General features: G+C 38.2%; 1 protein-coding gene across 1 annotated transcript; it reads right to left on the bottom strand.

Moving 5' to 3' along the window:
* Positions 1 to 14510: 14510 nt before the first annotated feature.
* Positions 14511 to 19054, bottom strand: LOC117418536 (uncharacterized). The gene is made up of 4 exons (XM_034031695.3): positions 18911 to 19054; positions 17650 to 17775; positions 16653 to 16782; positions 14511 to 16084 (listed from the first exon to the last, which is right to left on the bottom strand). Exons 2-4 carry the CDS (start codon positions 17744 to 17746, stop codon positions 15883 to 15885), a joined length of 429 nt encoding a protein of 142 aa, XP_033887586.1. The 5' UTR covers positions 17747 to 17775; positions 18911 to 19054; the 3' UTR covers positions 14511 to 15882.
* Between the last annotated feature and the right edge of the window lie 6423 nt (positions 19055 to 25477).

Raw genomic sequence — 25477 nt, 5'->3', positions numbered from 1 at the left:
TTTATTGCTTTAGACTGCTTGAAATGGACGGATTTAGGTGAGAGTCATGTCAGCTTAGCCTTAGAGTAATCACTGCTTGAAACCTAATTTCCTGTATATCCATTAGAAAAAACAGTGATAAACAATAAACTGTTTGGGATGTCGAAAAGCAAGCCCAAACCTCCCATTCCACTAAGTTGTAAATCACCTTGCTCATTCCTGGCTTTGCCGTTAGGTCAGAGTAGCTTGGTGCCCATCCAGACGGTGATCAGCGCCAGATCAGTGGTAAGGGCACAGCTGGTATGGTGCGTGGGTAGTGATGGAGATGGAGACTGCCATTTATTTTATGTGACAGCGGTACAAACCGCTCACTGCTGGATTTACCCAGCACAGTGGCGGGGAGAGACGCCAAGAAACCTGTCTTCTGGAAACAAAACTATTGGAACAGAAAATCTGTACATGGTGCTGGGTAAAAAACTGCTTAATAGTGTTGTCGAGGGGTGGGGGGGGGGGGTCTCTGGAACTAGATTAATGTCAGTTTACATTAAAGGACAAACTGGAGGAGCTATGTGGCTAATATGCGTTTGTGCCGTGATACTGACTTTTCAGGGAGCATTTATTTTTTTAAGATATAAATATGAATGTAGGCGAGCCCGCAGGATAAACAGTCAGAATAGCATCTAATCATGAGAAATACCATACAGTTGACTACTGGTCTGTTCAAACTTTGAGAGCACTTACCTCGACTGAAACTTATTTTACATGTACCTGTCACATGCAGGTCTGTTTCTTGTATGAAGGCATTAAAGCCTCCCTCCACCACCACCAGGTTGGCATATCTGGATATAAATAAGTTCCTTTCTAGAGTTTTAATAAGATACTATTTTTCCTCCAAGATGGCAAGTCCCTGTTGTTGTGACCTCTGCGAAGGGCGCAGATGGGGCAGTGTGACAGTCAGTCACTGCAGGATGGACACAGTCCACACACCCACTGCTGAACAGACATGCAAAGCAACAGGACCAGCGCTCCCCGGATAGATTTAATATTAAAACCCCAGCCTCAGAAATATAGGTTGTGTCATATCCCTGGCACTAATAAAGCCTTACAGAGGATTTAATGTGTCCCTTGATTGTCAGCTGATTTCACACCTAGCTCATTGACATGCACTCTTATCAGGAAATTACCAGACTAAATAATGTGTGTGCCATTTGTAAAAGAGGGACTGGTTGACTGATTGAGCTCCGGAGGCCCAAAACCGCTGCAAAATATGTGGAGTCAAAAATAAATCTTGCACAGCTGGTATGAGATGTAGATAGGAAGGCCGTGTGGACTAGTGGTTAAAATTAAGGAACTGGTATGTACTGTAAACAGTGTGGCATAGTGGTTTAATGTGGTCTGTGGTTATATCTAGTGGTTAGAATATAGATACCACAAAATTACTTTTCTCACCTCTTCAAAAGTCAGGTTACATTGCCATCACAAGCATCGCTGTGCAAATGTGAGAGTGATTTATCAGGCTGATGTAATCTGTTGGTGAAGTTGGTCAGACTAAAGTTTAAGAGATGAAGGACAATGCTAAAGAGGCTTTAAATATATATTTCCATAACTTGTATTAGCATTATTAGAGAGTTGCTTGTGTTCAGTGATAATGGAAAGAAAACCAACACTGAGTCATAACCGATTCAGACATTTCTAATGTAGCTGAAATACATTAAAAATGGTTGCTTAATCTGTTTGTGAACTTAAATAATATCTGTACTGATGATTGGTTAGTGTACTTGAATGGATGGATACTGTACCTTTGGTGGATTGATTGAGAAATCCAGTGGAATTACATTATTAATCAATAGAAATTGTTAAAAAAAAAAATATATATATATATATATATATATATATATATATATATATTTTAATTATGTATGAATTATGACCCTTACACCAAATTGTACCTTTGGTGTACCTTTGGTGGATTGATTGAGAAATCCAGTGGAATTACATTATTAATCAATAGAAATTGTTAAAAAAAAAAAAATATATATATATATATATATATATATATATATATATATATATATATATTTTAATTATGTATGAATTATGACCCTTACACCAAATTCTGCACACAAGTGCGTTGGCGAAGCAGGAGGTTTGGGTAAAATTACTACAGTTGCTAGCTGTGTACCTGGTCTGGGATAAATAAAGGGTCCCCTTATCAGGACTGCCTGTACATCACCTCTCAAGCACTAAATTATAGATTTAATTTCCCGAATGAGATGCCAGTGACGCAATGTGTAAAGAGTCCCAGTTAAACCACTTCCCCTGTAGGGTGATCTGTGACATCTTCATGTAGCTAATGAGGGATTGTGACATGCGATTAAGCAATCCAAACATTACAAGCTAGAATTCTCTCTAGAACAGTGTACTGTACTTAGAGCCATGTTAACTCTTGTAGTAGCAACGATCCCATTAGACGGTAGTCCTCTAGGAGACAATGGATGTTTGTGTGCATGCAGGTTCCCCTACACTACATAGGGAAAACACTTAGATGGGAAGTAAACATGTGTAGTGTGCTTCAACTCAAAGCCTTGCTATGATGTAGTTAAATATCATCTTATGGCTTCATGGTGCCTACCTGCTGTACGGTTGAATAGTCAAACTGGTCATAAACTCATCTGCCACCATTTACAATATTACCTTCAACTTGCAGGCCATCGCTCAGGCAATTTACAGGTCATAAGCTGTAAAAACCAGTGGGACTAAATGTCCGCAGGTAGCAGAAATGAAAATGATTTCAAATTTTGAAAGAATTTAGTTTCAGCATTAAAAAACAAAGTTAATGAAATGTATTCAAGGATCTGCCGTCATGGAGAGAGCTTTGGTTTTTATACCATTGACATACCGTTAAAATCCTCAATCTCCAAGAGAAGAACCATTAACCACAGCATTACAAGCAATAGCAACTCAGTGGAACAAATATTGAACAGTGGTCCTGAAATGAGGTACTCCTATAGAGTGCAGTTATTAATTAGCAGTGTGTTTTGGTTTATACACCACTGTGACACAGTTCATTATTGGTGCTCCCAAATAACATAACACAAGCTGTTGCTGGCATGCACAAATCACAGTTCTTAATTTTCTTGGAAGCTGCCTTGCTTAGATAGATTTTGGAAATAGGTTTTCACCCAAGAAGTCAGTTTTCCTGCTGCAATCTTGTGCGGTGTGGGTGGGGGTTGTCACCATGTACAAGTGTTTCTATTAAGAAACATGACGACAAACTCTGTGTAATCTTTTTTCCAGATCAATGTGGCAAGAAAAAGTTGGTGGATTAAAATCTCTTAAGATTAATCTCTTTTCTATCTCCCCTTTTCTGTATTAAGCCCCTACAGCAGATACTTGACAGGCACTCAGTTTGCGTAACAACATGCTTATTATAGTTCCCTTTCAGCTTCTCGCTGCAGTAATTGAAAAACAAAGCATTTGTCCAAATAGGCCAACAGAAAAAAACATATGAAAAGCTGAAACCAAAAAAAAGGCTCCTTTTTAAAACAGACTAGAGCAATCAGAATTAATTGTTGTCTTTGTATGTGATGTTATTGTAGAGTCTACAATGTAGACTGTCAGGTTGTCATTATGTGCTTCCAGCTGGCAAGGTTGAAAGAAAAAATGAAAATGACGTGTTTTTTTGTTTTTTTTTAATTTTTTTGTATATTGTATGCATTTATGGCTACATGTCTGATGGCATCCTTCAATTTGTTCAGGAATGTTTTTTTCAACAACAGCTATGCAAAGTAGCAGAGTAACCCCAGTGTTTGTATAATTATAGAAAATATACAGTTAGCTAGTGACACAGGCAAAATCTGTGCCCTGTGATTTTGTGATTATTATTTGATGTGATCAAAACAAGTCGTATGTCTTCTAAAAAGTACCGTAAGTCATTGCAGATATTTTTCTTTATTTTTTTTAAATTTAGAATGTCCCATTATTTTTCCCCTCACCATAGCACTTCCTCGCACAGCTCAGGAGAACCGAAGGTTCAGAGGGCGTCCTCTGATCCCACGATCCAGCAAGTTCCACTTTTATATCCTGGAACTCGAGAGCGGATATCAGTGAGCTACTGGCCTCTGGAGGACAAAGGCCAGCCCTGCAGGTGTTCACCTGAGCTCACTAGGGGCCTGGCCGGTAGTCCGCTGTAGCGCGATGAGTTTAAACAATCCCTGCCGGTTTTGCCTCCCTAGACTCGCGAGAGCAACAGAGCCAATGTGATGCTCTTATCTGGAATCAGAGAGATCAGACACTTCGCACAGCCAGGACGCAAACCTGTCTGTATGACTCGCCCTGCACATGACATGGCTGTGCTTTTACCAGGTGAGCCACTAAGACACTTTTCTATGTTACATCACAAGAGTTTTGTGTCCTGGGAAGAATTACCTAATTAATACATGAATGCCTTTCTCTTACATTCAACCTTTTGGGTATTGATTGTTTATTAAAGATGTACCACTTCAACTTGCCAGCTGAAAAAATATTTAGAAGCTGTGTGTAAAGGATTCCTTGATCATTAATGATGCAGTAGTATTAATGCAATGCAATAATAATGCAGTATTAATTGCATGTCACTGTAAACAGTTATTACCACAATTTCTTGCTTTGTGTCGGTGGCAGCTCAAGATGGAACAAATTCTAACCCTAATACGCTATTATTGGTGTGGCAATAAGGATATTTCAGATTAACAGCATGTAAAACAAATAAAATAATTCCTTAAAACAAATCGGTACCCCATCCCGATAATCGCATTCTGGGAAAGAAATCCATGTTGAGATTCAATCTCCATTTTATCGAATAATATTTGACGGAAATGTACAAGTAAAAAGACGCCCATCATTTTCAAAAGCTTTCTCTTAGCTATCTTTTACTGTTTGTTATTCCCAGGGTCAATTCCATTATTAGTGTGTTTCCGATTAAGTCAGAGTTATCAAGTGCATATGCTATGCTTTTCACTATAAGATATTTCACACATCACACTTGCAGGGGCTCTTAAATAGAGGCCAACCCTTCTTGTTTCATCCACTTTAACATCTGTCTCTCTGGAATTCTGCCTAATAATGCACATTTTTTCGATCGCAGTAAAACATCATTTTCCAATAGGATTCTAGGAAGTAGAAGAAAGCTGGCAGCTGTACATACATTTACACAAGCTGAAAACACAAGAGGCTTACCAAAATACAACAGCAGGGCATAGGGGAGCTGAATTCAGGAAAGATAAATACAATCGTTGTGAGACTTTTTTTTTTAATATGCTTTTTTGTGTGTCTTGTACAATTCTGTGTTGCTGTTTCTGCTTAGATACTTCTGCAAAATAAAACAATAGAGACTGATAACAGTTTCTGAGTGGATAAAATCTGAGACAGGGTCACATAATAAATAGTGTGTTATTATGTGTTAAGTAAGACACTTATTTTAAAGTGTAACACTCTAGTTTTAAAAAGTTATCGTCTTTCCTCTACTCTGTAGGTGTACTGCATTCATTTATATTCGTAATTTAGGCTAGAAACATTTTACATTTAAGTCCCCTGTGCTGTGCATAGGGATAAGGTGAATAATTCAGACCCACTATATCAGGGCCATTTTATGACAGATATTGATTTTTCTGGGGACTGATAGTCTGCTTGTGGTGTTACGTGTCAGAGAGGCTGTGGTTTGAATGTAAACTCACCAGCGCAAAAGTTATTCTGTGTGTCCATGACGGACAGCGATATTCAGGTTGGTATTTGATTGCCATTGAAAATCCCTCTGCCATTCTTTTTTTTTTGTATTATTATTATTATTACGACTGAGAGGAAAAGATCATCTTTCGTAAAAACAGTTAAATATACCATTTAGCAGTACAGTAGATGTGCACAAAATAGAAATTGTAGATGAAATCCACTCATCTTTAAGTGGCAAATTGTTAACCTTTACTATGTGCTTATCTAGGCACCAAAACTTGTGGCGAGAGATCGTAATTGCATCCAAATAACTAGGGCTTTTTATTATGACACAAAATACCCCCCTTTCAGGATTAACCTTTCATTACAGAATGTTTAAAGGCACTTACTGTCAGCAGCATATTCTTATTCTTATTATACCTTTTATTTGTTTATAAATGGTTTACTATATATAAATGTAGTTGATAATATGATATTAAACTATCTAGTTGTTAATAAAACATATATTTTTTGGCTGATGAAAAACAATAATACAGCCCTACCCACCTCAGCATTGCTGGCTGTTAATTACCAATGACTCTGTTCCCGCCCCATCAACTCTTATCTTTCTCTAAGGAGAGCCAATTATCCATTAATTGAGCACAAGCGGCTTGGAAAGTGAACAATATAGCGTGCGCCTGACAAGAATTCCAATCCTGTATGACTTTGGCTCAGCTTGTTTATAACATTTTTTTGTGTCTGCAGGAAGGAAAGGAGGTTAGCGAGATCTTCCAAATGCCCTGTGGACATACCAGATGAATAATATTTGTTCATGTGTTCATTAATACAGTATCAAAGAACTGAAGTCATGCATTATATATATATATATATATATATATATATATATATATATATATATATAAATTACTTTACAGAAATGGAATAATTAATCAGAAGCTGTTATCCCTACTTACACTCATTGCCCATCCATATATAGGTTTCCATAGCAACCCACCAAAAGCATACCCCACCCTACTGGCTCTCTAAACCGCTTTCCTATTAACCTTCACACACAACCATAAAATTATTTTATTTGAAAATATATATGGTACAATTACAAAATATTTTACAAAATTAGGATGGCCCAGTAGGACAACTCCAGGTATATATCAGGCTTCCTCGCTGAGCTGCTTCTTCTAAAAGGCAAAAACTAATTTTTTCTGTGTAATGTTTATTGATTATCCTCTTTAAGTAAAACAGCCATTAGCTTTGGTATTGATTGCCTGTGCCCTTGTCAAGAGGTTGTCGGAGGATTAAAAAGATGCCAAGTATTGGACAGGTCTAAAACTGAATCTCGATGGAGGCAGAAATGTGGACTGATCCATTTCCCCCAGTTAAGTAACATGCCTTAGTTGGTGGACACACATCAGAGGGACACTCATGGCTGGTATCTTGTTTTCTAAGTCAGAAGTATTGATGATTTCTGTTGAAGTTCTGTGTGATGGACCCTGAGGGGGAAAAGCTATAGCATTGGTTAAATCTGCTCCCATGCAAGCCATACAATATAGTGGTCTTCCTTGGCACTAATACAGAATAAATGGCTGGTACAGGCTATATATACTTTTTAGCATTTGTAACATTAAATATAATTATTAAGTAAATTCCACTCTGCAATTTTGCTTTGGCCTTTTCACTTGTTTCAAACTAGAGGACCATTTACATATTGTATTATTTTCTCCTTGTCCTGTTACTACCATCAAAAAAAAAATACAGTTAAAGTAACACAAAGTTTATTTGCCCAAGTAATTAATTTTAAATGCTATGAATTAATATGATTCTCTTCACTTCACGTAATAATAACTCTGCTTACATGCTGTGTCATTTAAATGCCCTCCCTCAAAAGATATTTAAATCCAGCTTTCCCCTCACTTCCCTACTGCACCCCAGTAACACTAATACACTTGCCCAGCCTCAGGGCCAGGTTGTAAATCCCAAATTCCAGATCAGCATTTGCACTAGAGCCAAAGACATTTCTCAAGAGAAGTTATAAATGTAAGTCTTTATTCACAGACATATCTCTGTAAACAAGGACACACTGTCCTAGAAAATAAAACAAAGCCCAATTATTTTAAATAACCATTCTTCATTGAATATTAGTTTTCTAGCTCCCTAAATCATGAGTGCCATTGTCCTGAATTCCCTTGGATGAATTAATAGCTCCGTCATCTCTGTTACTTTTGTCATTAATATTATCGTGTTTTCAAAGAAAAAAAAATGCACACAAAAATAAGATTTTTTTAATTGTGTAGATACATATTCCGTCAACTGTGCTAATGCCTGAATCCCAGAATGTCAGAAAACCATACCCAGCCAAAAGGTGTAATTTAATATCGTTGTCTACCAAAAACAAATAAAGAAAGAAATGCAGCTGGTACGTTAACAGAATTTGGAGTTCATGTTTAACTTAGGAGTTTACAGTCTGCAAAACCCTAGTCCTTTTTTTAACTTTTCTGTCATTTTTTGAAGAGGATGGCACCTAATTCAAATTGTTGGCTTTGCATAATGGCCAGCTGTTGACTTCCCCTTATATACCCCAGAGGAATATACAGACAGGAATATAGCATAGACATGGCTTGACAACTTAATTCTGATTATCTGTGGAGTTCTCATTACTTTCTGTAAATGGCCGTGGGATCAATGAAAGCACGTTTTTCTTCATGTAATCTCTTGCCAGCATCTGAAGCAGGCATTACCGTTCGTAAGGATTTATGGGAGAGCAATTCAAATGGATTAAACCCAGTGTACAAGAATTCTGTGTGGAAGACATTATCACTCTTATAATAATTTTATCATTTCTCAATTTTATTTAAAGATTCTGGATCTTCAGTACTGGACACAGGACCTCCTGATTATTCAACATGACTCTAAGCAGCAATGCTTCAAAGGGTACAAACTTTTAATTGGACCATAAAAGATAAACATATTGGATTCTGTATAATAAGGTTATATTAATGTAACTACCTTTGGCAAAGTGTTTACTTGTGAGGACTGAATTTCATTATGCTTTTAGTAAGGTCGTTTTACATTTTAGAAGCAGTGACAATTTGGAACTTTCTTGAAGTTCTTTAGGGTACATTCTTTTTTTTTTTTTTTTATATAAATTTAGTCGTTGCCAATTAGTTTTTATTATTTTCTCCCCAATTTGAAATGTCCAATTATTTTTAGGCTCAGCTCACCGCTACCACCCCTGCGCTGACTCGGGAGGGGCGAAGATGAACACACGCTGTCCTCCGAAGCGTGTGCCGTCAGCTGCCCGCTTCTTTACACTTTGCAGACTCACCGTGCAGCCGCCTCAAAGCTACAGCGTCGGAGGACAACGCAGCTCTGGGCAGCTTACAGGCAAGCCCGCAGGCGCCCGGCCAGACTACAGGGGTCGCTGGTGCGCGGTGAGCCGAGGACACCCTGGCCGACCTAACCCTCCCTCCCTCCCCCGGACGACGCTCGGCCAATTGAGCGCCGCCCCCTGGGAGCTCCCGTCCACGGTCGGCTGTGGAATAGCCTGGACTCGAACCGGCGACGTCCAGGCTATACAGCGCATCCTGCACCCTAGCGAGTGCTTTTACTGGATGTGCCACTCGGGAGCCCCCTTTAGGGTACATTCTTGTGCCTCTTCTGGAGTTTGCTTTGCTGTCTCCTCCCCCTCTTCCAGAAGAGCTCCTCTGCCCTACCAGCTGTTTAAATCAATGTGATCTGGTAAGTTGCCATGGTGCTGTCTGTCTACACACTTCTTTCACCCAGCACAGACCTGAGCATTCCTTTAGCGAGCCTCTGTTTTGATGGACTAAATACAGTTTTATATCATGAAACTGTTCTAGGCTGCTGTTCTCTCCTTTAACAATATCAATCTATCAGCCATTCTTTAAATAACTCACAGGTGAATGCTTTGTGAAAAGGGCTCATATAGATTGCTTTAAAGCACACATCAAAGTCCATAGAGGTATTGTGAAACAGGTCAATCTTACCTACGTGCAATCTAATTACATCTGCTGTGGGCATGGCAGGAGGCACAGCATACTGCATAATTGTATTATTAGTTGTACTGTGATACTTGAAATGTATTTGCTTACCATTGTAAGTTGCCCTGGATAAGGGCGTCTGCTAAGAAATAAATAATAATAATAATACGCCTATAAACACCAACCAGGAGGAGAAGTCTGTCAGACGCTACACAGTGCCAAGCCCAGGCACAGCCCGACACAATGCTCTCCCACACTGATTGCTTAATAGTAAACATCTGTGTGCTTGTCTGTTTGCCATACGTACAGTTCAGCTAACCAGCTTCATTGTAATACTAACAGATCCATAATTCAGATTTTAAGGATCATATCCCTGGATGATACTACCATCTGGGCTTGCTTGATCTGTTTAGAAAAGACAAGTGTTCCTTATCTTTTTTAATGCTGCTGCAGATTATGACTCTGGCTCTTGAAGACTGGGTGTAATCTGTTAATTGGAAGACCCGTTTTATGAGTCCATGAATCAATTCTTTATTAAAGCAATTAGCCCTTGGTGTTTGTCACTGTGGGTAGCTGAACACGTCAGTTCATCAGCATTAGACACTTTTTAGACCATTTTACAGCACTGAGGAATCATACTGGATTGCATCAACCGTGGCTATCTCCCCAAAATGATCCAGCTGTGATCCTAGTGGGGTTTAGGTTGATCAAATCAACCCCTTAGTATCTTAAAAGCTTTAATGATCTGTGATTTACTGTACCATGCTTTCTTGTGCTGCCATGCTTTACCAACAGCAGACAGTTGTCCAATTTGCTTTAACAACAGAAAATAGAAACTGTTAATGATTCAAATGACCAAACTAGTTACCAGTTGTCCTATTGTTTTTTCAATAGAAAACAGCCACTTGGATATTAAATTGACCAATGGCCAAATACTGTAGCTCCCTGTAGGCCATTCAGCTTCTCTGATGGATATTTCCTTATTTAAATCCTGAATGACCAAGCTGAAGTCAGTTTCCAGTCAGTCATTCAGTATCTGCCCCATGGAAGTTTTCAGTATGAGACCCCTTTTGTTAATGCTGTAGTGCTGTGTGATAAATAAATAAACAACACACATCTAGTATGTCTGACTTTGGGCTTTATATTTATGGGACAGCTGTAATCAGCAAAGTAATTGGCTATTACGAGGGGGATAAATCATTAAAACCAACACCATAAGGGTTACACGCTGCTCTTATCAGTCACAAAGTGTCAACTACCAAACTCAGAACTCTTTATTCCTCCTCACAGCACAGTAAACAGAAAGTGGGCAGCTGGGGCTTAGGTATGGGGCTTTTTAGGAATTTCATTCAGTGAAACAATTCCATTCCCAAACCATTTATTCTCCAAACCTGTTCTTTACCATCTTGGAGTCTTCTGTGTGTTTTCTCAGTAGTCATATAATAATGTGCATTATCATAGTTCTTTGAGAAAGACATGAGAGTAACACCATTAACATGCAGAATAAACATTGCTGTCTCAGCAGATATAGAGCACAGAACCAGGGACATTAACCAGCAGGCAAAGATACTCTGGTTTTCATGTTAAAATGGGTTTGACTTTATAGTACCATGGTACGGTTGTCAACAAAATGAACTTCCATAGCAGCAAGCTTATCTTAATATGTGTCTTTTAAATGTTTTAATGCAGTTAAGTTTTTTTTTTTTTTTTTTTTTTGTATTATTAATAGGGTTTATACAGGATGCTATTTCAACTTTTGATATTATAGAAGCAATGATTACAAATAGAGAATGTATCAATAATGGATTTCAGTTTCCATCATGCAATATTAAAGCTGGGTCAGCACAAGAAGGTTAAAGAACAATAATCCTCCATTTTTAAAAGCAAATAAGGGGGCCGGGAGATGTTGAGTCCCCCAGAGAATAAAAAGGATCACGTGTGAACTTATAGAATATGCAATACAAATATCACTAAGGGGTGTCCTTACAAAACTACATATTGGTCTTGAATACATTTGCATGCAAGACTGCATCTTCAGCTAAGAAATTGTGTATTCACATTACATACATGAGGCTTAGTGATCCACCCGAAACTCATGTTTAATTAAATTAAAAAAAAAAAAAACCTTGTCAAAAGAGCCTTCAACATGTTTTGTTTTGCATGTCTGTTTTCTTTGAACAATTGTAAATGTACTTGTGCGGCAAAGTTGTAGACCTGATTTATAAACACTGTGTAACACATTTATGAGAATTAATTTATGAGAAAGCAGAATCTAATTATGAGGAAACAATATCCCATCATTAACCTTACCATGTCCATGTCTCCATCTCCCATCATTAACCTTACCATGTCCATGTCTCCTGCTTACACTACAGAAGCATGTTGACTTTCACACTACAAAATTGCTCCTTGTTGTCTGTTTGTTTATAGTCTTCATAGTTTGGCTTTCTCTGTATTCTGCATTTTTGAGAATTAATATATGTCAAGGTAGAAGGTAATCAAGAAAAGTAGAAATTTACTGAAACATTGTTTTTGTAGAATAATAATAATAATAATAATAATAATAATAATAATAATAATAATATTTTTAACTCATGGGGCACTAAACCATGAAAAACTCAATATTATGTAAACGTGTGTACTGCACTTCCCTCTAGTGGGAAAACCTTGGATTACACGGTTTAGAAAATATTAGTGATAGTTAATTGCAGGAAATGTGCGAATACAGCTTGTCATATTTTGTTTACTACCTGCTGTTACCCCTGATTGTGGTCTCCTGTTGATTAAATAGGTGGCAATTAGATTTTAAAAAACAACTTTTCCTATGATAAACTGTAGTTTGGTTAAACATCATATAAGCTTGAATACTTTGATATACACAAATCAAACACACTTACACACAACACACAATATTTTATTTGTATTTTTTTTAAACATATTACCCAATATGTACAATGTATTAATACAGTAGGGCAAGTTATAAACTTAAGTAGTGTTTGCAAATACGTTATAATAAAATGTGTTCCACATTTTAGTATGAGGTCTGTGGATACTATATCCGAACACTAAAAGCTTTTTTAAAAAATGGACTGTTCTCTGCCCTACTTCATTCTCTTTTATTCCACCACAGAGCAGTAGTGTCAGTACCGATACTAAATTACAGACTCTGTTATTCAAAGGTCATTTTCCATTTCCCTGTCTGTTAGGGAACAGTACCGTTAGTTTGAAGAGCGCTCGCGGACGTGACTCGAGTGAGGATGATGAAAGGTATAAATCTGCACTTCTTGTCCAAGCCTTTCAGACAAAAGAATGATTTTATTGCCGAGCTGTCATACAGTACAATGGCTGTTAAAAAAAAAAAAAAAAAAAAGTCCCCACATTTTAGATGTAATAAGCTTTTAGGTTGCACAGCAAAACAATGACCGTGAATTCCACTGAATTGAAATGGAATATGCAATGAATATCTGCGCTATGCTTCAGTGCGGGAGGTCCCACCTCCGCATATGAGAAAGCCTGGTGAACCAGTCCGAGGGTGGACATGAGGCTGGCAGGGGAGAGTGTAGACTGCACGGGGGTAGGGGTGAGGGCTGGTAGGTGACGCAATCAAATATAAAGTCATAAGCCCGATACCAGCTGCTGCTAGAGAACCGACTCTTTTGCACAGAGGTATCGGCTCTATGCTTCAGCGCGGGATGTCCGGAGTTCATGTCCCACCTCCGCCTGTGAGAACCCCGTCTGCAGAACCGAAAACGTTATAATACTATAAATTCCAATTGAAAAGCAAATTAATAATAGCTTGGACTGTCAATGACTTTCATTCCTTGTGTGACTTTTTGAATGTGACACTAGATTTCATGAACACGAACTTTGGAGAATATAAACTAGATTCTAACTTCTTGATGTTCAGTGCAGAGGTCTGTCCGTAAAAAGTGTCATGTATTGAGCATTACTACCAGTTATTGCTTCTCACATGTCTTTCTTCAATATGGCTGTTGTGTACAGTTCAGAACTTAAGGGACGCAGAGCCCAGACAGAGTTCAGCCAACTGTAGGCACAGGTGCCATGTTGTCAGCAAACTAGTGTGGGCGTGCACTCTCCGCAATGTAAATCTATGAGGAGCAGCTGATCGGTGTTATTTGATCGGGAGAGTCGGTACAAATACATTCAAGTCAGTGCAGATTAGGTAAAATATTACTTTCAATTTAAGAGCAACTTCAAAATCCTGTCCTGTCTCTAAGTCTCCGGTAAGTACTGGAGCCAGTTGGAAAGTCTAGATGATATGAGAAAACCTGGCAAGAAAATTGATTAACCCCATATTTTGTATTTAATTTATTTGTTCATACTGGTCTTCCTCAAAATGCTCTGTAATTATTTGTGTTTGTTTTTGTTAACCGTCAATGCAAATGAACGTACAGCACTGCAGAAACTGGTGACAACATGGCGCCTGTACCACCGATTTAGGGCGCATGAAAGGGATTGACCAATCACCTGCGGCCGTTCGCCGATCAAAAAAGCAAAAAAGATTGGCCGAACTCTCTCTATATACGGCTCTGTAGGGATCCTGTCTATGCTGCCATCTAGAGGAGCCTCCAAGAAATGCACAAAATGTGTTTTCTTCGGTTCTTTTTTTGCGTACCTCGCTGATAAAGGGACAGATGTGTTTGCATGGGCAGTTATAAGGCTTATTTTCTATTACCTCATGTGTCCTGCAGAGGTCAGCGGTATCCGTCACAGAAGTGAATCAACAGCGAAAGTAAATTATCAGCAAATCCTCTGTTTAAACATACTCAGGGCATGTTATGCATTCTACAGACATGAACAACCAGTCAGTCCCTTTTCACCATATTTTTATTAGTCATGCAGAGAGAAAAAAAAAACAGGAAAACTATAGCTGCTTTTCAGGATTACACGTAATACACAAACAGTTAAAATGTGAACAGAAACATACTCTTTACCAGCGGCTGTTTTGTATTCAGTGGACTGTTGCACATTACAACTGCAGTTGTTCATTTTTAGTGGCAGACTCCCTGTTCACAAGCACTCTTCTGTGGTATTCTAAAAGCGATTAAACCAGCAGGCAATCAGATACATTAGAGATACAGGTGTATACAATTTCAATTGGGATGGCTTACAGACAGCGTCTGTAAGCCATCCCAACAGCGTCTTTGTTATTTCAATAGAAACAAAACCATGCTGGTACATTCTGCGTATTGTATTTGACAGTGTGAACTTCATCTAATCTACTAATGCAAACCTTAAGTGGAGGCCTAATCCTAGTATGGTATGTTATTGGTATATTATATTGTTGCTATAATGCTTGTGATACTCTACATCGATTTAGGGGCTACCCTGTAAAATCAGTTGTTTGTTGTCTACACTTTTAATTGTATCTAATTGATTTTTTAAAAACCTTTATTTTCAGCCTAGCTTTTTCTTCCCTCTAGTGTAGAAGGTTAATTGTTCTCTTCTTGATTTCACTGTACTGTATTTACAACAAAAACTACTATATAATAGCACCTAATGCATAACAGCATAGTCAGTAAAAGATCAAAATAAACATTCTGAATCTAAGCCAAGGGCAATAATGGGTTTATTGTCTGAGAATATTGTTGTGTTTGAATAGCAAACTGTGTTTTCTTCTGAAAAACAGATGTTGAAAACAAGGACTGTACAAGTTCAAGCTTTATGAATCCTAAAGGCTGTATTCATAACTAAATTGTGTACAAGTGAATACAAAGTATTTTTACTGTACACTACTGATTTATTAGCACTGCCCCTTATAAATGTTTGCCACAATATTTTTGCATAGTATTTCTGCAGTTTTAGCATGCTTTTCCAATGGCTATACTATATATTTACCGTAGTTTACCCTGTTTTGCCATGTTTAATAATATGCTTTTCCATACCTTGTTGTTCTTTACAATGCTTACCTACGCTTTACCTTGCTTTCGCTGTGCTTTATTACACATTGCTATGTTTTTACCATTTTAAACCTTTATAAGGGGCCCACGAGCTTCCATGTTTTTAATGTAGCTTTTACTGAATATCTATTGTAAGTGCCTGATTCATGGCCGAGATCCAAGCTTGCAGGCTGATAGCTCAGGTGATTGGCTTGCCTCTATTGCTTTATCCTGAAGGATTGCTACAGGGTATAGAAGGGTTGCTGCAGGGTGCGTGGAGTGGAGGGAGCCTCCAGGAGTCCTCAGGGATTCCTCTTCTTGGGGATGACCTTCTTCTTGGGCGGGGCTGCAGCTCGTGCTCCTCCACTGGGAACCTTCCCAGCCTTGACCTCTTCGATGAAGGTCTCCATGCCCACGAACTTCTCGCTGAGATCCCCAAGCCGCTCCTTCAGCGCATTGAACTCATTGAAGAGGTCGTCCAGGGCCTCTGACAGCGGCGGGATCCTGCAGAAACAAGAGCGAGATAGACAGAGAGAGAAAGTGGGATTATTCCCTGTGGCATTTCATGAGCGGGCCTGTTTTAGCTGCTGAAGATCTGGATGCGTACTTGTGTGCTATGTTAGGGACAACACCATATATGATGCCTAAACCCAGATGAAATGAATTACCCATATACCTGGAAAACCTCACTTTAACTACAGTATGGACATTTCTGTTTTATTTTGTAAAAAAAACAGTTGTAGATCCTGTTTGTGTTCCCTGGTATGGTTAAACACCCAGGATGATGACTGTCAATGTCAACTAACTTAATTATCCTGTGGCATACTCATAATTGGTTACAGAACTGGTATAGTTACGTGCATTACCTAAGTTACACCATTACCCAGTGCCATATATTCATAGATATTGACAAAAAGGTAATTTGAGAAGGTTCACTGTCCTTTTTGCATACCATTATCTGCTTGTTACCAGCCATGCATATTGAGAAGTGTTTAAAGTACAGGAACAATGGGGCCAGGGAGTAAGTGTGCTTCTGTGCTGGTTCCAGCTGGACTCTGCCTCACTGCCTCACCTGGAGTAGTCTGGGAGGAGGGCCTGGTGGTCATTCTGAACAAGGTTCTTCATCTGATTCAGGATGTCGAATCTCCAGTTGTCTAGGACCTCAGTTAGATTGGCCACCCCTCGCATGTTGACCTTATCGGCTAAAATGAAACATGAGCGACAATTTATGACCAACAAACTGCAGTCTGTGACCGTCAATACCTCCAATGGCATGACTTGTGACCATTAGAATTTTACATTTTCTAAACCATCATTTACTGTGTATATATAATACAAAAAAATGAAGACGGGGCCAAGGCTAACTTGTAAAATAAATTCAATTTATTTTACAAATTATGCCAAGGCATATTCTCTCTCTCCCTCCGTCCCTCCCTCTCTCCCTTCCTCCGCCCTCTCTCTCTCTCTCTCTCTCTCTCTCTCTCTCTCTCTCTCTCTCTCTCTCTCTCTCTCTCTCTCTCTCTCTCTCTGTCTCTCTCTCTCTCTCTATATCTCTCTCTCTCTCTCCAGACAATTTCAGCACCTACATTGGAGTACATAGATATTTACCTCTACTGTAATTTACAGATTCAAATTTATGGTCAGGTATAATCCTACAGGAATTGTATACTGTGTTTACTGTAGTTTAACGGAGTGCTAATGCTTTCAAATCTTTATCATTTTCTTAAGACATTTTGGTCTCTGTTTTATTGTGTTGATAATCTATTGGTTGAAGATATTTCAAGTACAGTACAGGAAAACTTGTGGGGTATGAATTATGATTTTAGAATAAGATCCAGAGGCAGCATGGGTTTCTTGGGCACTCCCTCAGTAGCCACAACTGCACCAATACAATATCCCTGAACCAAATACTCTTCAGTAGCAATGGAGAGGTACAACAATAGCAATAGTTCTGTACTGAGGTAATTTAGTAGCACAAGTTGATATACATATACTCTCCATTTCAATCAGACCAGTACCTTTCATGAATCACAAGAACCAGAATTCAAGATGAATTCAGCTAGGCTTACCTCCATCTCTGTAGTCCCATTCATCTTTAACAGGTCTCTTTTGGCATTGCACAGTCCCAAGAGCCAGGACCAAAAGCACACCCAGCCGAAAATACATGTTGGGATCCTGGAAACGCCCTGATTACCCTGGAACAGATACTGATACTGAGCCTTCCAAAGAGTTGGGTGATGTGATTTAGTCAGGAACATGACTTACAATATCTTATTTTATGGTTTTTGCCACCCTTTTCAGTACAAGTACACTGTTTTAAATTCCTACAGATGCAGATAGCATTATCCCCTGATTGTGCAGTATGTAATATATTGTATCTAGTAGTATATAGTTTACTGTTATTTACCATGGTTGTACATGTACTTATCATGGTACACAATAGCAACTATATTCTAAAATAAGCTAAATAAATGGATAAAGCTGGTAATGAGTTTGAGATACCAGACCAGTGAATACCCTGAAGATAAGCACTGTTTGGCTTTGCTTTCAGCATTCTCCCATTAGCAAGCCATTGAAAGGCACTGAGGAACTCAGTCTAACAGTCCTTGATGTGTGGATACATGTGCAGGTTCCCTTAATCTTAATCATCTTGTGTTGGCTATAAATCCTAATAAAACTCTGGAACTATGATCAGATAGTTCCAGTAATGTTAATTCCAGATGAACAGTGAATACCAAAATAATACAATCGAGTGACAAAGACAAATTCTCAAAGGGGTTTCTTCAAGGTTAATACAATCAATTGAAGGGTAATACTGTAACTTTTATGCAAACACATTTTTAGTACCACAAATTACTTTCTACATGTTTTCCAAATAATACATGACAGCTTTAAGAGAACTAAAATAACAATACAGAAACCTAAATTATACCTTAGCTTGTATTTACTGAATAAGATAGAAATAATTCTGTTTTTCCAAAGACCGTTTCCTAAAGAATTGTTCTACATTATATAGTAAACAGAAAACATAATTAGCCTAGTTATCAGAACTTTGTTTTATTTAAATATCTATTTAATAATAATAATAATAATAATAATAATAATAATAACAAAATTCCTATTACATGAGACTGACCAAATATATATTTTAATTATCTGTACAACAACTGGTGGGCTTGCCAACTCACCATTAGTCCAGACTAACCTCCAACTTGTCACACAACTTTAACAAACAGGTTTACTATATATTTAATATTCACATTTAAAGATAAAAATGTATTACCAATCAAATTGAAATGAACAAATCTTAAATAAACAACCATTGCCTACCTGGTTGATGATCTGAGAAACTCAGCTGCAGCTCTCAATTTCACTCTGAAGGTGTTGCACAGCCTCCACAGCAAGCGCCTGTCTGGAACTTGTGTGTGTGTGTGTGTGTCTACTTGTGGTAGAGACACACACCCACACACATGAAAAAAAATCTCCACTGGGCCAATCAGTGTGGTTTTAATTACAGCAGCAACCAAAAAAAAAGGTACTGTTTCAAAGTTTCAAAGTTCAGAAACGTTTACTAAACTTCCATTGATTCTCCTCTGATAGTGTATTGTCTATTGATTTTTATTACCTTTGTACCAGTCAACATTGTATTTTTTTAGACAGAATAAAAATCATGCTTAGAAGGCTTGTTGATTGACCACTAGGCAATACAATAGAGTTCCTAAGAACTCCATCTGCCAGCAGCATTTGAAATAGATACAAGCTTGAAATACTTCTTCAGAGGGGCTTGGTGGCACCTTATGGAGGAATGGGTTTCAATCCGACTGTTGAGGTCACATGGGAAATGAGTTTGGTGGTCTAAGCAAAGCTCTAAATGGACAGAAGTACATATTATAAAATCACAACAGAGTTGATTAGCACCATGCCTGACTGGAGCCTGACTGGAGCCTGACTGGAGCAGCTCCACTGCTATACCACTGACAAAAGAGATATGTGCTTCCAGGCAGAACTTTAAAAGCACATGTTGTAAGTTTTGGAGTTCAGATTTTAATGATCCTCCAATTGGGTGACGCCTACAGTCCTATTCATAGTGACTGAACTTCTAACAAAAAATGCCCAGGCTCCTGCTGGCATTTCTACTGACAAAACTGTGAACATCTGGTCAAAAAAACAGAGAACATCCTAGCCCCAACTGTGACTGCTCTTTTAAATGTTTTTATTTCTCTTTAACTTCATTAGGACTTGCTGAGTGATTTAATATCACTAGTGAGTGAGCCAGCACCGATCGGAATTAGTCATTGCTGTTCCCAATGAAGTGAAGCAAGTACCAACATTATTGTGGATTAATATGCAAAGGACGGTGACAGGATGAGCTGACATGTGGGGAAGGTCTACCCAGAGGAGCCCTTGGGATACCCTCACAGGATTTATTTAATGTCCGAAGTTCACCTATTTGCACATAATTAGTAATGCAGAATGAAAACGGCTGACAATGTTGATTACTGATGTAGAGTATTTTTGGTTGTAGACAATAATGCCACACTTTTAGACATGCAAACCTTAAGGTAGCCATTAGCTGGAGTGAACTAAATAGTACTGGTAAAATTTATTGTTTGTATAATATAGGGGCCTATTAAAACAATTAAAGTAAAACTTGCAATCTCTCCATGGCTAAAACGGTATTCCTATCAGTGATATAACATATATAACCGTGACGTGTGTGTAATAATACACAGGTATGCAGCTAAGACAGATTCCTATGACCCTCCTACAGTCATTTGCATACTGCCTTGGGGCAGCCAACCAGAATCTTCCTTACTCCCACTGACTGTAACAGGGTGTATCAATGGTTTTGTTACAATACTAAAATGATGAACTGTTTCAGATATAACAAAGCATGTATATACTGTATTTAATTTACTGGCTGATGTGTCTAGTGAGTTTTGTTCAAATGTTTAGGGAAATGGCAAAATGTGACACATTTATAATAAAGTATTACTAATGATTTCCATTGCTAGCCCCAGACCACTTTATAAATTCTGTACAAAGTATATGGCATTAAAATAAAGTTAAATAGGAGAGAACAGGGTTAGTCTGCTTGTTCCAGCGGAATCGTGGGTGCTGTAAACTTCTGTATATGGTTATAGCTCCCATATCTATAAAGCACATGCTATAGAATTCCTGGCAGTAAACAAGTTTACTAAATATTTTCTCAAATATAAATTGTGTGCTTCATCTTTTTTTTCGTTGTTTGCCTACTTAAACAACCTTTTAAACTCTGTGCAACTTTAACACGCAAGACATGCAATAGTTCTGAAATTAGACAAACATTATGTTACTAAAATGTATTACTAAGTACTAACCTCTGTGATACCTCCAGCATGTCTTCATTTTTAAAACAAGATATCTGGTACTTCACGATGTTCAAGAAAGTTAAAGACATTAATCTGGTGGGGAAAATGTCACTGCCCAGGTGGATATGCAACACTACCTGAAAGCAATTAATTTCTTTAACCTAGCACCAGATAAAATATATTTTTAGAAAGTATGTGTTTCTTTCAAAATTACACATTTGAGAACTATATAATGAATGGATTTGCACAACAGGTTACATTTAATGCAATCCCCTGACTTCTTAAAGTGGCATCTCTGCCTATAATCACACTAATCGAAGGCACACACAACAGTTAATTGTTAAGGAAGTTGCTTGGGAGACATTATGCAGGTCCTGGCATTATGCATTATGTAAACGATATTCAAACAATCCCAGTATTTTTCTCACTGCCTGCTGTTTTTGTTTTTCATTTTCGCATATGCTTGAGCTTTAAACAGCATTATATTATTTTGCCTTGTGTTGAGTTTTTAATGGAGTCCCATTTGAGTTCCTGTTCAGAAATAAATACACTGCTCCCCAGTGCCACATCGACAAAGCTTCTAATAGCTGACACATGTGAACGCAGAGCCAAATCCAGCTTTAAACATAGCATGTCAATTCTCCAGCCAAAACCTTGTTATAACAACACTGCTCCTTCTGTCTTTACTGTTCTCAGGTCTGCATGCTGCAACACTCCACTTCTGCTTACTGGGCAAGATGTACACCAAAATATGTTTCAAAACTAAAAATAAAGAAGCTATATTTGTCATGTTATTATTATAAATCATAATAATCTATGTTATTTATCTGTTACTGACAGAATCTGTCATGGTGGAATGCAGTTTGAGAAATGGGGTTAGTCAAGCTGCACAGCCTGCACAACTGACCAGATTTTCTATTTAAAAGTTAAATAGAATTTTTTTTTTGATGTTCTAGAGATAAGTATGGACCCTGGTTTTGCCTTGACAGAATTATCACAGGGTTACCCTTCCTATATTGTTTTCAATGGCAATGCAGTGGCACAGAGGAGTCCGCAATGGAATGACCCACTGGTGGAACAGTAATTGGTGACATTACAAAATGACACTCTCTTACTTTTTATACCAACTGAAAACAGCATAGTAAGTTTGTAATAAGCTTTTCCATTTCCATTGGATGTGATGGAGTCATTACTTTCAAAGAATGCTTTGACAAAAACTCAACTTACTACTTGCTTTTTTCTTTTCCTCTCTTTTCCATTCTCACACCTCTGCAAGCTTGTCCCATTCATGGATAACTAACACACATACACTTCTCCTAAGTGGCCATTAACAGCCCATCACGCTTTATCAATTGGGGATGAAGTCCATAGTCCAAAATGGTATAAGTAGTGAATGACAAACTTTTAGAAAAAACATTTGTCATTGAATTTAAGTGTCTTTTAGTATTATCACCATTGAGTGTTTATAGTTATGGAGGATAACTGTTTTGTATCACTAACTAAAGCTGAGAAAGGGATATCTGTGGCATAATACTGTAGCGTCGGGTCAAACGAGACCGAAAGTTGTGACTTTGTGTGTTCTGTGCTGAACTTGAGGGGGTGGGGGGTTGTGATTATCACTTCTTTTTTTTTATTAGGTCTGTTAAATCGCTGTTATTTTATGGCTGTGTGTGTACGAACTGCTGCCTGTTACTTTCTTTGTGAGTGTCTCTGCCTACCTCCTGCTGTTGTGTGTGCATCGCCCCCTGCGGGCTTGCTGCGCTGTGTGAGTGGTGGAAGGTTTTGCAAATCATCTACTGTAACCCCAGCAAATGAGCAGTGAGAATGGGCCTATATTAAGCACAGCCTGCGTGCTGCAGGTTGTTGTTGCTGGGGAGTTGTAAAAGAGCTAAATCCATCTTTTTGAAAGAGCTAAAATTAAATGGCACTCTTTAGAGCCAAGACGAAATTCCTGGTAACATCTTCTTTACCGCCACTGAGAACCCACCACACCCCGCCGCTAGTTAGAACATAGTAAGAGTCAGAGGGTTCAGGAACATACGGACCGGTAGGTATTTTTCTACCTTTTCTATAAGGGAGGTAGAGGGCCTCTTTATAGACAAGTTTGCGTGTGCAGTATCTTCAAGTAAATACATGCAGCTTCCAATAAAGTAGACACACTGTACAGTACCACCCGAATTTAATAAAAATGTTAGGAATGTGTTGCAGGACTTGTTCTGACAAGTAATGAACTGAGTGTATATAATTATGGAAGTGGATTGTAATTAACATATAAATCATCTATAAAACCCAACAACACACAGCCAACAATTACTGTATGAATTGGTGGAACAAAGCAAAGTCCCGGAATTCTTCTCCAGTCGGCCTTGGAAGCTGTTAAAGGTTTGATTTGGAGATTTTCGGTGTCAACAGGAAATTATTCATCTGCTCTTTCTATACTGCCAGACCTCAGTGGCAGCTTCTTTAATCCCATAAAAAACAAATATTTATGTACTTAGCTTTTCCAATCTGCAGACTAGGCAGTGGCCCAAAGTTTATACACAAAACAGCTTTATAAGAAACCATCTTTCTCAAAAAGGACTTACAAGCTGTCAACTCAAATAATTTTCAGACCAATTTTTCAACAGTAAAGAGTTGGTCATTTTTCATCCCATGGGTTTTGCAAAACCTCCCTTAAATGATTTCTTCCTGTTTTTTCTCTACGTCAGCAAGTTTCTTTTTTTCTGTGGGACTTAATATTTTGTGTTCAATGTAACATCTAGATTTGTCTCTGTGGTTTGTTCTGTATAAGTACTGTGCAGTATGCACTCTAAATCCTGCCAGCAAGCGTGACAGGACCAGGGCAGCTCGGAATTGGTTCTCCGCTGTTGCTTTGTTCCCCACTTGATTTTTATCCTGTAATATTATGCTGGGCTGACCTTTTTTAACAAACTGCAAAGCTTAGTATAGTCTTGTGGAAGTAATTTAATGTTGTTCCATACCAGTGACGCTTCCTGTTAGCTTTGTACTTAGGCTATGTTTTACTGTTTAACACTTTTGACTTCAAGCCTGTGTTATATGAAAAGCATGGGAAGGCTGACAAAGATGTGTGCTTTGAAGGGAGTTTGGACATGGTAGAAGAATATGAAACCTCAGGCATGAGGGATAGTTGCTCAGTCCATCAGACATACCACATCGGCATTAGGCCTTGGCTGCTTCACTGTCCCCTCGCTGGCACATCCAGGGTCCATGAACAAATTGTCCTCCAGCCTTTGACAAGGACACATTTTCCATTCCGATCTGTCCAAGATATCTGTATTCCCAAAATTCTTAGTGCTTTTGTCCCAGCATGAGCTGCCGACAATGCAAATTCCATTGCTTATCATTTTCTAAATTGCACACTGGCTAATTTGCAATGGAAACATGTATCCTTCACAGACTGTTGAACAGGTTGATGTCTTTCCCTTAATGATTCTTTATGCCATGAAGAGGTTAGGCCTAATTGTCTTCAAAAATCTTCCATGGCTGACTGATGAGTTTCCCTCCAACTGCTAACGCTATTCATAAAGCAATTCCTTAAATTACTTAAACAGCATTTTATTTAATGTACATTATACAGGATGCAGTGTCTGTAACACCAAGCATGCTAATACTAAATCCCATTCATTCATTCTAGAAAAGTATTTGTTTATCTATGAATATAATGTGTTTTTTGTAACTGATAATATAAAATGAATGGAGTCTCCATTTAGCAGGTGGATACTACAGTTAAAAAAAAACAAGAGAATAGTTGTTAAACTCATCACATAACATTTTTAGGCTTTAGTTGTAAAATGCTCTTGGATTTTAGTTGTTTTTCAGTTTTATTTTATATATGTACACTATTCTGCAACAAGGCTTTTATCCCTTAGCTTGATTTCTCTGCTAGAGACATTCAAGACTTTTCTTGTGTTCTTTTTTAAGGTACAGTCTGGTTTGGTCTGTTTTTTATGTATTTTTTTTTAATCTATTTCCAGCCTAACAATTATGGTTAAAACCAAATAACTAAAACTTATTTAAATGTACTTTTTTGTGTTTGTTTTAAAACAATGTTTTGTTATTGTTGTTTTACAGCCTGGATGGGGTTAAAATCTCATGAGAATGCATGGTCAGCAGCTAATGATTCATTGACAGATTGACTGTCGATCATGCATATCAGAAACCTTGGGCAGAATGTGGTCGAGGGATAAACTAGGTAAATGATAGCCAGTTAATCCCTCGACCACGATATAAAAACCAGCAGCTTTTGCTGACCGGGGTTGGGTTGTTCAGAGGCGGAACGAGAAAAGTAAGATCTAAAAAATAGAACTACAATAAGTGTCTGTCTCTTTCTGGTCTGATGTCACCAACAAGCCACACTGCCACATGGGCAATATTTCTATTCCAAGGGTTAGTCTGCCTCAAATATAGTGTTTATCTGGCAACACATTTGAGAAGCAAAGAGAAGTTATTTAAAAACGTAGAACTTAGTTAGCACTTGAATGTCACACCCAAACCCTGTGGTGTTCACAGTGAATAGAAGTGGAGG

This window comes from Acipenser ruthenus, chromosome 13, assembly GCF_902713425.1.
Source record: "Acipenser ruthenus chromosome 13, fAciRut3.2 maternal haplotype, whole genome shotgun sequence".
In the NCBI taxonomy this organism is placed as follows: Eukaryota; Metazoa; Chordata; class Actinopteri; order Acipenseriformes; family Acipenseridae; genus Acipenser; species Acipenser ruthenus.
Note: the sequence above shows the minus strand (reverse complement) of the source record. Positions and strands in the feature narration are given on the sequence as shown.

What these genes read in the sequence shown, in the direction of transcription:
- LOC117418536 (XM_034031695.3), bottom strand. Translation starts at nt 17,746, where the DNA reads ATGTATTTTCGGCTGGGTGTGCTTTTGGTCCTGGCTCTTGGGACTGTG. An exon ending in ATGGGACTACAGAGATGGAG is followed by an intron (nt 16,783 to 17,649) that starts GTAAGCCTAGCT and finishes GTTTCATTTTAG; the next exon opens with CCGATAAGGTCAACATGCGA. An exon ending in CTCCTCCCAGACTACTCCAG is followed by an intron (nt 16,085 to 16,652) that starts GTGAGGCAGTGA and finishes TTGTTTCTGCAG; the next exon opens with GATCCCGCCGCTGTCAGAGG.